The 12,500-nt window shown below is 40.1% G+C and overlaps 1 protein-coding gene across 1 annotated transcript in view; it reads right to left on the reverse strand.

The window, feature by feature from the left end:
- The window catches only part of LOC135873945 (ubiquitin-conjugating enzyme E2 E2), a 326,444-nt gene that overhangs the window by 26,688 nt on the left and 287,256 nt on the right, over nt 1–12,500 (reverse strand). The window contains exon 5 of the mRNA XM_065398577.1: nt 11,403–11,550. Within this exon, the coding sequence (XP_065254649.1) occupies nt 11,403–11,550 (148 nt within the window). The remainder of the gene's footprint in view (nt 1–11,402; nt 11,551–12,500) is intronic.

Here is a 12,500-nt window from a genome sequence, read left to right on the forward strand (position 1 = left end):
AGATACAGTTGTGCTTCTCGGGGAACAAAACAGACCATTTCTGTTCTGCACTCAATTACTGCAGAATGACAATACTGAAGAAAGGATTGCCCTGAAAAAGTCTGTAGCAGTGTCAATTTAAGATAGAACCGATCAACATTGTTAAATCGGCTGTGACCAAAAAAAAAAAAAAGTCTGGAAAAAAATGGGCTCCAGGTCCAATAAAAATGTGACAGATTAATTAGACAAACTATTTGATTTTGGTATTTTTAGTTTGGAACTAGCTAATATCTTCTGGAGAGGAGCTGGGGTAGGGATTTTCAAAAGGTTATGAAAGGCATATTGCAAATAAAACAATCTACTTCATGAATTGCTTCCTAACAGGCTTAGCTCCTGTTTATTGTCCCCTATTTAGTATCTTCTTTGAATGACCAGGTAAAGATCTTTTTAATGCAATCATGATCTCTCTGGCAAGAAGAGCATGCTGCAGTGTGATGTGATGAAACATAAGTAAGTAGGAATCATCATATTTATTGAAAGAACATGGTTATAAACTCAGTGAAGAAAAGCAGGAAAATAGCTCTAAGCTAATAAAATAAAATAATCTTAGACAACAGATCAATTTCACCATTTGCGTGATACCTTGCTGCCCACACAAAGGACAAGCAAGCTCATATGACAAAATTAGATTATTTTGTTGCACAGTTGATAGTGCTCTGGAAGTGCAACTGGCGGAATGACTGTGGGCTCTGAAGAGAAATTGAAATATCAGTGGATAGTCAACCTCAAAAAATGCAGTATATTAGATTCTACTTTGCCCATTTTTAAAGGGATTTTCTAGAATCATCATCACCACCTACTATGACAATAGCACTGCAGATCTACTTATAATCAAACAGCTGATGGAATTACAGTGCAGAAACTCTTTTCATAGTTTCATAGAACAAACACTGTTGTTCCCATTTTCTATAGACATTTTGGCAACACATCTTTTTTTTTTAAAAAAGATTTACCATTACTTTATAAAATCAATAACCTTTCCAGTATGCATTAGTCTGCTTCTATTTTTTTATAATAGAAAATTAAATTCCTTACTTCTCTTTAACTTATCACAGCTTCTCTTTAACTTATCTTTAGTTTCTTTAGCGTCTCTTTACCTTCTCTTTAACTTCTCACAGCTTAACCCTCTCTTTCAATAATAAGTCTGCAGAATGAGATTCAGATCTGAATCTTAGGTCAAGTTTGTTCATAGTGGCAAAATGATAGCTCTAAAGTACAGATAATAGATTGCAATAGTGAGGATTGAGACATCCTGTACCTAGACACTATAGGCATTTCAAACTTACAATCACCCTGAGTTCTTAAATTCAGCTTTCAGCAGGGGGAATGTCTGATAGCTGGGAGGAATAAGAGAAAGGAGCATTTTTATTAATTAATTAATTAATGGAGATATCCTATCTCCTAGAACTGGAAGGGACCTTGAAAGGTCATCGAGTCCAGCCCCCTCCCTTCACTAGCAGGACCAAGTACTGATTTTGCCCCAGATCGCTAAGTGGCCCCCTCAAGGATTGAACTCACAACCCTGGGTTTAGCAGACCAATGCTCAAACCACTGAGCTATTCCACAAATGAAGATCAGATAATATTCTGAGAAACGCTACTGAATCCCTCTCAGCAAAGAATAAAAAGGCTGGGATTTTATATTCTCAGCTGTACCAGTCTAGGACCTTGCTGGCCTCTGGGAAAACAAAAGCAAGGATTATCACAATAGATGTATCCCTACTACTAAGTTTCCTAAATGCCAGTACCCCCGTGCAGGTGTAGATAAGCAAGCTTTTTTGGCAGAAAGTATTTAGGCAGGATATAAAACTGCCTAAATACTTTCTGTATCCTGCCAAACTACATGGATATCTTGTAGCTATAATAAAAAAGCCGCAACAACATGTTATCCACAACTGTCACCAATACCTACTCTGGGCTGAAAACAATGAAATTACTGGGAAAGATAAAATCATAAAGACGACTCATACAAGGAAAGCCTGGAGGCAAGTCTCCAGTGTCTCTTAGCGGGACAAGTAAAGAGCCCAATAATCTTAGGATGTTATCTGACTTTGTTTATCCATGTTTAGATAAAAGCAAGTTGTTAAGATATGCACCCAGGTTATTAAATGTAGGTTATTAAATAGGAAATCATCCAATAAAGGCATATTGGTAGCAGTCTAGTATTTGGTCTAAAAGCAATGCTAAATACAAATGTATTCATACTAGGGCTGTTGATTAATCACACTTAACTCATGCGATTAACTCAAAAAAATAATCATGATAAAAAAAATTAATCGCGATTAATTGCAGTTTTAATTTCACTGTTAAACAATAGAATACCAATTGAAATTTATTACATATTTTGGATGTTTTTCTACATTTTCATATATATTGTATTCTATGTTGTAATTGAAATCAAATTGTATATTATTTTTGATTACAAATATTTGCACTGTAAAAATGATAAACAAAAGAAATACTATTTTTCAATTCACCTCATACAAGTACTATAGTGCAATCTCTTTGTCGTGAAAGTTCAATTTACAAATGTAGATTCTTTTTGTTACATAACTTCACTCAAACAAAACCACATAAAACTTCAGAGCCTACAAGTCCACTCAGTCCTACTTCTTGTTCAGCCAATTGCTAAGACAAACAAGTTTGTTTACATTTACAGGAGATAATGCTGCCCGCTTCTTTTTTACAATGTCATCAGAAAATGAGAACAAGCGTTCTCATGGCACTTTTGTAGCCGGCATTGCAAGGTATTTACGTGCCAGATATGCTAAACATTCATATGCCCCTTCATGCTTCAGCCACCATTCCAGGGAACATGCATCCATGCTTATGACGGGTTCTGCTTGATAACAATCCAAGGCAGTGCAGACCGATGCATGTTCATTTTCATGATCTCCAGCTCAGTTTAATCACTGTGTATGGCTGAGGGTTAATTAGCTGCCATTCTTACTGGTATTTGTTGTTCTAATGAAGATTTGCATAAATGTCAGACATTGTAAACAAGAAGCGGGCAGCATTATCTCCTGCAAATGTAAACAAACTTGTCTGTCTGAGTGATTGGCTGAACAAGCAGTAGGACTGAGTGGACGTATAGGCGCTAAAATTTTACATCGTTTTATTTTTGAATGCAGTTTCTTTTGTACATAATTCTACATTTGTAAGTTCAACTTTCACGATAAAGAGACTGCACTACAGTCCTTGTATTAGGTGAATTGAAAAATACTATTTCTTTTGTATTTTTACAGTGCAAATACTTATAATCAAAAATAAATATAAAGTGAGCACTGTACACTTTGTATTCTGTGTTGTAATTGAAATCAATATATTTGAAAATGTAGAAAATATCCAAAAATACTTAAATAAATGGTATTCTATTATTGTTTAACAGTGCGATTAATCACGTGATTAATCACAATTAATTTTTTTTACTGCTTGACAGCCCTAATTCATACCACTAACTGAGGTATGTTATACTATGTGAAACATGTTAAACTGCACATTAAGGGCTGGAATCACAAAAGGACTTAAGTGTCTAACTGCCACTTTAGGTGCCTAAATCCCAGAATCAGGGATTCACAAAAGCCCTGTTCATCTGCCCCTGAGCTCTGTAGGTGCCAAAAATTGCCCAGCGCCTATGTTTTTGCAGTAAAAGTTCCCTCGGTGCCTCTGTTTCTGCTTCTGGGCATGTGCACTATAGGCCCATGCCAGGCATCTGTATGCCTGAACCCCAGACACCTCTCAGTTCCTTCCTTCCAGATAGACTGCAATATAGAGGGGAAGGAGGGTGGGCTGTGGAATAGACACATTCACCACATCTCAAAGAATAACAATTACAGAACAGGTTAGCAACCTTTTCTTATTTGAGTGACTGCACATGTCCAGTCCAACTTCAGGTGACTCACAAGCAGTTTGATCGGAGTCTACCTGAAAATGACTGGAGATCACATGTCCAAATCTAGCATCATCTCTAGATTGATGAGAGATGTTATAATGTGAAGTGGAGATATGCACAGCAGACCAAGTTGCTGTTTGGCAAATGTCCAGAATAGGCACCTGGGCCAGAAAGGCTGTTTGAAGTCTGGTTGAATGTGCCAGCATCTTACTCGGTGGAATTATATTGGCGAAGTCGTAACACAACTAAATACAAGAGGAGATCTACAAAGAGAGACTGGAAGGCCCTTCATCCTGTCTGCAACTGCCATGAATACAAGACTGATCTAAACAGTTTAGTCCTATTCTAGTAAAATACTAATGCTCTCCTAACATCCAATACGGAGTTTCTTATCATCCTGATGAGACTGAGGTTTGGGGAACAAAGTTGATAAGCACATCGCCTGATTAATATGGAAGTGAGAACCCATCTTGGTGAGAAATTTTGGATGAGGGCATAGGTACATCTAGTTCTTGCAGAAGACAGTATATGCAGGATGAGACAAAAGAGCTCATAATTTACCCACTCTCCTGGCTGGGGTGATTTGACCCTAAAAAGGCGACTTTCACTGAGAGAGAAAGCAAGTAGCTAAAGGTTCAAAGGGAGGGAGGACCCATTAGTTTTGACAACACTAGGTTTAAGTCCCACTGGGGAACAAGATTCTTCTCCTATAACTTCTGCCCTTTTTCCAAATTACCTCCTGTTGGTGAGTTATAAATGAGAGACAGTGGTGTGGCTGCTGCTTCTTTGGGGCAGGTGAATAAATGCCCAAAGACTTTAGTGTTGCACTGGAATCCTTCAGGCCATAAAGTCATCTGTCTGCTTTGAGAAAAGCAACAGTCCCTCAAAAGGAAGATCCCCAATGGTTTGGTTGGACCTCCTGAGGGAGAGCAGACTGGAGCCACGAACATCTGCTCATCATAATGGCTGATGCCAAGGCTCTAGCTGCAGAGTTGGCGGCATCCAAATTAATCTGATGTGAGATCCTAGCTACTAACTTTCCCTCGTCCACCACAGAGAGGAACTCTTGCCTCTCGTCCTCTGGGAATCTGTCTTTAAAATCTTTGTGATTTTAACCTCTGGCACAATATCTTAATGTCCCAGAAATGCCTGCTGATCAGCAATCCTGAGTTGCAGTCCAGCAGTTGAATAAAGCTTTCTGCAAAATAGATCAAGCTTCTTTGCTTTTGGGGTAGATGCTTACTGACCCTGGCACTCTCTCACTGGCAGCTGAAACCACCAATGACCCTGGAGGGGAGTGGGTATAAACATCTTCAAACCCCTAGAAGGAGACACAATACCTGCACTCAGCCCTTTTTGCTGTGGGTGAGTGGAAGAGGAGATAGAGTTAGCCACAGGACTCTGGTGAGCTTCAGGACAGTCTCATTAATTTAGAGCACCACTTGAGAAGATCCTACAGATGCTCAGATGTTGACCAGTCTGTGTGACCTGAATACCCAAGGCAAAAACCACCCTCTTTAGAAGGTCCTGATGGGCTCTATAATCACCAGTCAAAGAGTTCCTCACCTCCACTACCACTCCCTTGTTCAGTGACGAAGAGGAGGAAGCCAAAGCTGGCCATAGTGGAGCCTCCTCAGAGTCCTCCAAGGGGAGATTCATTGGAGCAATTTCCTCTTGCTCAAGCCAAGCCTAGTACTGGGTGTGGTATCCTGCCAGGGTGGGTCTCGTGACCTACTTGAGAAAGTAGAGTGGGGAGAGTGCGGAGTCTACCTGGGGAGATGGGGAAACCCCCACGAGTTCCAAAATGGCCATTGGTAAGTCTCCAAACCCCAGTTTCTTCCAAGCCATGGATCTCTACTGTCCAGGCACAACACAGCCTCTGGTGGGTAATAGGGAGTGTAAACACTTGGAGGGGAATAATGACATGACTGACACATACGAGCTGACTGCCGAGTCTGAGGATGAATCAGCTTCTTTCAACCAAGGCTGTTCCTGTTGGTGCCGGAGATTGGCATCGGGAGCCCGGAATAGACAGCACTGGAGAAATCATCGCTCAGTTTCCTCTGGATGGTACCATACGATGAGCACTCACGTGTCCAGAGGCGCCCATACTACCCAATGCTGAGATGAAGCAGCCAACAAACTTTTACTACCATCCGATGGCATTGGGCGAGAGGATTCTTGGCTTGCTGGCATCGAGAGACTGAGCAGATCACCTGCTGCTGCATAAGCTTCCGGAGTTGATGGCAATGGGATAGAGTCTTGCTGTTGAGTCAACAAGGATGACACGGTTGAACTAATATATGGAGATATACCTATCTCATAGAACTGGAAGGGATCCTGAAAGGTCATCAAGTCCAGCCCCCTGCCTTCACTAGCAGGACCAAGTACTGATTTTTGCCCCAGATCCCTAAGTGGCCCCCTCAAGGATTGAACTTACAACCCTGGGTTTAGCAGGCCAACGCTCAAACCACAGAGCTATCCCTCCCCCCTAGATAGTGTTGCTTCAGGGGCCAGTCTCAATTGGGCCATGGCCAACATTGGAGTCGATGGTCCCACCTGAGTAGATGACTGCCTCAGTGTTGAGCACCCTCTACTATCTTTCTCAGCATGCTTGCCGGACTTTGGTGCAGGGACCTCGATCTGGATACAGAGTCCTTAGAAGCTATTTTCTTCAGTACTGGGCAAGGTGACTGGCATCAGGGTTTGGCCAAAACAGGGGGAGTGTTCCTGACTGAAGAGGTTGTGCTTAGTACTAGCTCTGAATGGGAAGGCTCTGAGGGTGGGCGCAGGGCTGCCTCCATCAGAAGAAATGTAGGTCTGGCCTCCCCGTTTTTCTTGGTTCTTGGCTTAAATTCTCTGCAGATTTGGCAGCGATCCCTGACTTGAGTCTCTCCAAGCCAGTTCAGGCCAGTGGAGTGAAGGTTGCTCACTGACATGTTTCTTGCGGGACTCACATGGTTCAAAGCCTGGTGACGAAGGCATGCCCCGGCACCAAAACCAGCATCTAACAAAAGGAACTGAAGATTATACACCTCCCCAGTCTAATAAAGGAAACTTAATACTATTACTAATTTTAACACTAAAAAACTATGACTAAAAGTGAGTACCAACCATATATAAACAGTGGGGAAAATCTTGAGGTAGCAAGCTAAGACACTCCAACAACTGTCACGGGCAGTAAGAAGGGTCGTGCCTGGCTCTGCCCTTTATTCCATTAGAGAGCAGTGGGAGGAAGAAGAGGGTGCATACCCCACCCTGATGGATACCACAGAGGGAAAAATCTCTGAAAGTGCTCTGGGCACACACACCAGAAGTGGAATGGACATGTGCAATCACTCAAAGTATAAAATGTAATTGAATTTAGAACTTTATATATGGAAATAATGCTATTTAATAAAAATCAAACAATGACAAAATATGCAGAGATTGGCGTGAGTTAAATGTCACATGATTAATTTAAATGCATATGCAGTTTAACATGGGTGAAAAAAACATGAATGTTGGGTGCGGCAGCTATAGGATTTCAGCCCCTACAAATCTAACATGTTCTACCTAGATGCCTTAATTAAAATGGTGGTTTGTATTGGGTGTAGCCCACAAATTAAAACTGATTTGCACAAATTCTTAAATACACATGATTCTATATTAGGCAGCTAGACACTAAAGACAATATCAGGCCATTTTAAATCCCAAGTTTAGATTGTGTAAAAATAAGGATTTATAAAACTTAAAAGTCAATAGAAAAGCGGTTGGACATTTAAAGAAAAATTCCAATAAAAGTTTTTTATTTAAGTATTTCTCCTACAGTGTTTGCAAGCCAAATGCTTCAGTATTTTCCTAGTGCATGAGAAACAGAGAACAAAACTGTCTAGAGACAAAAGTAAAAATAATTAATTTTCATATTTCAAGTTGTGAAAAAATGCATAAAAGTAAACCAAGGGCTTTTCTACATTTGAAAGTTAATTTGGATTAAGTTAGGGTATGCATTTAAAGCACAACAGCTATGCCTCCACGTGTGAACATTCTTATTCCAGAATAGCTATACCTGAATAGCAATTCTGGAATAACTCCTGGCCTAGACAAGCCAGATCCTGCAAACCTGCTTTACTTTATGCACATGAGTAGTCCCATAAGCTTTACAGGACTACTCATGCAAGTAAACTTATGGACATGCCAAAATGTTTGGAAGACTGGGGTCTTCCTTTGTAAACATATAGGGAATTTTTAACCTGAGGATGTCAATTTAAATGAAAATACAAACTAATATCTACCAGGGGAATGCTAGCATTTCATTCATTTCTTACATTTCTCTGTTACCATTACAATTGCCTCTGTTATTTTTGCAGATAGCTCACACGTGTTCAGTCATACACAAATACTGTATCACTCCTCCCCCCCCGCCCTTCCCAAAAGTCAGCCAGCTGTTACAAAATTCAGACATTTGTTAACACAATTTACTGTCTGATACTGCTAAGCAAAACAGAGACAATTAATAATTATCAGAACTGAAGAGTCTGAGACAGCTTATGAGTAAAGGATTATATTAGCTGGTTAAAAAGGACAAACAAGTTCCTGCCTCAAGTAACACAAAACAAAGGGCAGTGATGTATATAACCAGTGAGGAAAGAGACACTCTCAATGTCTTTTGTAGATTACTGTGTGAGTGACAGAAGCGGCAGGAGCAAATACCTCTTTTCATTTGCTCAGCCTGTTTGAGAAGAATAGCTATGCTTGCCAAGGAAGCTGCAGCTGTGCTCCAGCTCAGTTTAATCACTGTGTATGGCTGAGGGTTAATTAGCTGCCATTCTTACTGGTATTTGTTGTTCTAATGAAGATTTGCATAAATGTAAGACTACTGGGTAACTGATACTTGATTTTCCCCTTCAAAGTGTGTGTGTGTGTGTGTGTGTGTGTGGAGGGGGGAACTCACACATCCTAAGTGTTTATATTTGTGGGACATTCAGTGTTGCCTTTCCATTTGACCTGATCTGCTTCTGCCTGTTTGATGAATGGTGAACAAAGAGTTCAAGGTTGCTTATCGACTTGAGCCCCCTGCTGGGTCTCTGCCTCTAAGATGAGGCAGTATACCTTAGATGAAGGGAGGACAAAGTGGATTGAAAATTGCTCCCAGCTAATAGAGAATATATATACAATATTTCTCCCAGATGTGCCAGGGCTATTTTCAAAATGATTCCCCCACTGAGAGAAAGAGGGAGTCAATTTACAACACCATGTTCAAATTAGATTGCAGGGAATGTCTAATCCAACAGTTTGTTAATGATAAAATAGCACCAGAACTGGACTCAGAAAATGAAACAAATGGCACAAGCAGGAGAACTGTTAGAGTGCAGCCAGACATAGAAATAAGTAGCGCTATCACATCAGGCTGTACAATGAAAAATAAGAGCCCTTAAATTTGTAGAAGTCTTCAATTTCAAAAACATACCACTAAAATACAGAGTTCACATGTACGTAAATTACCAAGAATAGGAATAAACAAACAATCCAAAAGACAGGAAACAAAGAGCTCAACATTTCACATTCAGGAGAGGTGAGCTCACAAAGCAAAACATAGGAATACTATTCATTCCTCAAAGTCAAGGTATGAAATACACAAGTCACAGTAAGCAAATCCCCAAAGAGTATTTAAAGGGATACTTAACTTAAAAAATCAAACTTTTGTACAAAATGATTTACCAACTACAGTTACAATAACACCCAAGATTACTATAATTGAAAGAGATTACAGGGGAAAAAAACACTTTTTTCCTCAATCTTTTTCAGTTTGTTTACTTTGTGCGCTTGACAGCATTCTTTGTATAGTCACATTTACTGTTTCCCCTGTATACTCATCCAGTTTCTGCTGTTATTTTGTGTGGGTATTTCACACAATCATAGGGGAGGAAAAAACATTAAGAAAATAAAAATCCGATCGTAAAACTACAAAAAATGGCAGGGGTGCTACGGGGCAGGTGAATTACTTTTAATTCACTATTTGAAACAGACTATATTTTCAAGTTGATAGTGTCCCTTTAGAGACCAGACCGCCCCCCCCCAAAACTATTTATATTTCCAACTTCTAACTCAAACGCAGCTTTCCCACTAACTTTTAAAGTGCCCATATATCACTAATAGAAAACTCCATATTTTCCATTAATGTCACCATACCCCTTATGCTTATTCTAAAGACTCCTAGACTATTAGTTTTCTTTTCTTTACACTTGTGTTACCACTCCAGCTGTATCAAAAGACCAGCCTCTGCTCAATAAAATGTATACTGAGAAGTGTGCACATGAAGTCCCTCCAACACATCAGTAGGGGGCGCCCTAAACACCAGAAATAAACATTCCTGAAGTCACAAGATATTTAGTAACTGTCCAGTCTCCTTTACTGTTTCAGCTTTTAACTGAGACATTGTGAGCGTTACCAGGATCTCATTTTTCCTGTAAGTTTGGGCTGCGTTATTTCAGTCACCACAGGTAACTATATATTGGACTCCTTTTTACATCTAACTGCAGCTTTTTGTATCACATCTAAGGAATTTAGCCAGTCAAACACTTGCCTAGCCTCAGAATTTCATTGTGAGCCTTGAGATATTTTAGTGTTTTTCTTAAAGCCCCAGCTCCTGGAGGACTGTGATTACAAGCTCAGTTTTCCTTCTTCTTCTTTTTTTAAAGTAAGTTTCTAGCCCTTGTGGTTTGGAAAAAAACAAAACAAAACTTCAAAACATGAATCTTACAGGCTTAGAAACCAGAAGGGAAATAAAAAGACTCCAGAATGTATCATGTTAAAAATCTCATGACACGTAAGCCAATTTCATGAGTTTTGGGAGCCTGACTCATTATTTTGGAATGTTTCGGATCCTCAGTTGTACAATCAGAATCAGTCCTTGGTCATTGGGGGCAGGACAAAGGTGGAGCCACAGGCCTAGCAGTCAGTAGGAAGCAACCAGATGTGTGACTGAAAGTTGAGGGGAATGGTTAACCACTATACTAGTTAATAAGAGTGACTGCCTACTCTCTACATTAATGCCTATTATTTGTAAACTGTTTTGTTAGCCTTCCACCAGAATTGGTACTATAATACTCTTTTCAGAAGGATGTCTAAATGGAAGCTTTCCATTTCAATGTTCAGTAATATTATCTGGCTGTAATATCCCACATTTCTCAAATAGCACTTACTGCTAGGGATATATTAGGGATTAAACTCTTTAGTTTGAAATAGCATATTTTTATTCTCAAACTCTAAAAATGCACCTGCCCTTCTGACAATATGTTTTCTCTTTAATTTATATCATGTACATTTTTTCACGTAGCATTATAGCAATCACATGCACTAAATTTTAAATCTACATTTTATGTCTTATTTTTTTTACACAGTAGTAAAACACTGTACCAAGCAGATACTAATAGATAACAGAAAGCTAGATGTGAATGAACGCAAAAGTAAAACCAGTGTTAATTTCTTACCAGGGTTGCAGTCTGTAAGAAGTGAGCAGATGGAGAGGAGAACTTTAGAAATGGTTAATGCTGGACTCCAGTTGTCTTTTAAAATGTCAAGGCAGATCACTCCTTGGCTGTTAATATTACAGTGATAGATTCTTGTCCGAAATGTAACCTAGAAAAGACAGTGTCTAAGTATAAAGGTGTTTAAAACCAACAATTCCAGTATTATTATTATGATAAAGTAGTTACAAAATCTTATCAGTTAAAGAACATTCTGCTTTCCTGAGGCCAGTGTAACTTTGCAGAGTGATACTACTATGCTGCGTTCAATTAAAAGTTGTGTAAGTTTTAAGATATTTACTATAGTACAAATTCTGCACCTCTCTCTCTGGCTGGTAACAGAACTGATTTGGTGTCAGTGTGCATGGTTGGGACATGGTTCCAGAGATACACTTGTATGGAGTTTCCTGACCTCCCTTATCTCTGCACAGGGGCCACAGAGTGCATTTTAACCACTGATCTGGAGTCATCTCCATGAAGTCGCTCTACAGCGATTTCCGCCTTTGAGGGGAGGAGGAGGAAGGATTTCTCCCACATCCCATCCCATCTGCCTAGCACCTGGCCCAGCTCATTGGAGTGGGTGTTGGACAGCTTAATGACTGGTAGAAAAACCTGACATAAAATGTCCTGGGGCTAGGTAGACAAATTCTTTAGGAGAGGCTGACACAATAACCTTATTTGCATTTCCAAATTTAAAATCACAAATGAACCAGTTGGAATTGCATCTACATATCTTTTCCTTTGTTGTTTATATTATAATTTTTTTGATGTTTGTACCCATTCTAGTTCACATCAAATGAATAGAGAGAGCCCTGCAAGTCCGCAAGTATCTGCTTTATATCTGTGGACCATTTCTGCGGATAGCAGTGCGGCTGCAGATACAAATTTTGTATCCACGCAGTACTCTGACGGTAAGAGCCGGGTGGGCAGCTGTAAGGAGCCACGGAATGGACGCTCCACCTGCCCTGCGAGGGGGGCTGCTCGGGCTCCCTGCCCAGAGCAGGTGGAGGGACCCACACTCCCCACGCGGCTCTCCCCAACTGGGTTCCGGTGGGGAGGATA

Source organism: Emys orbicularis, chromosome 2 (genome assembly GCF_028017835.1).
Source record: "Emys orbicularis isolate rEmyOrb1 chromosome 2, rEmyOrb1.hap1, whole genome shotgun sequence".
In the NCBI taxonomy this organism is placed as follows: domain Eukaryota; kingdom Metazoa; phylum Chordata; order Testudines; family Emydidae; genus Emys; species Emys orbicularis.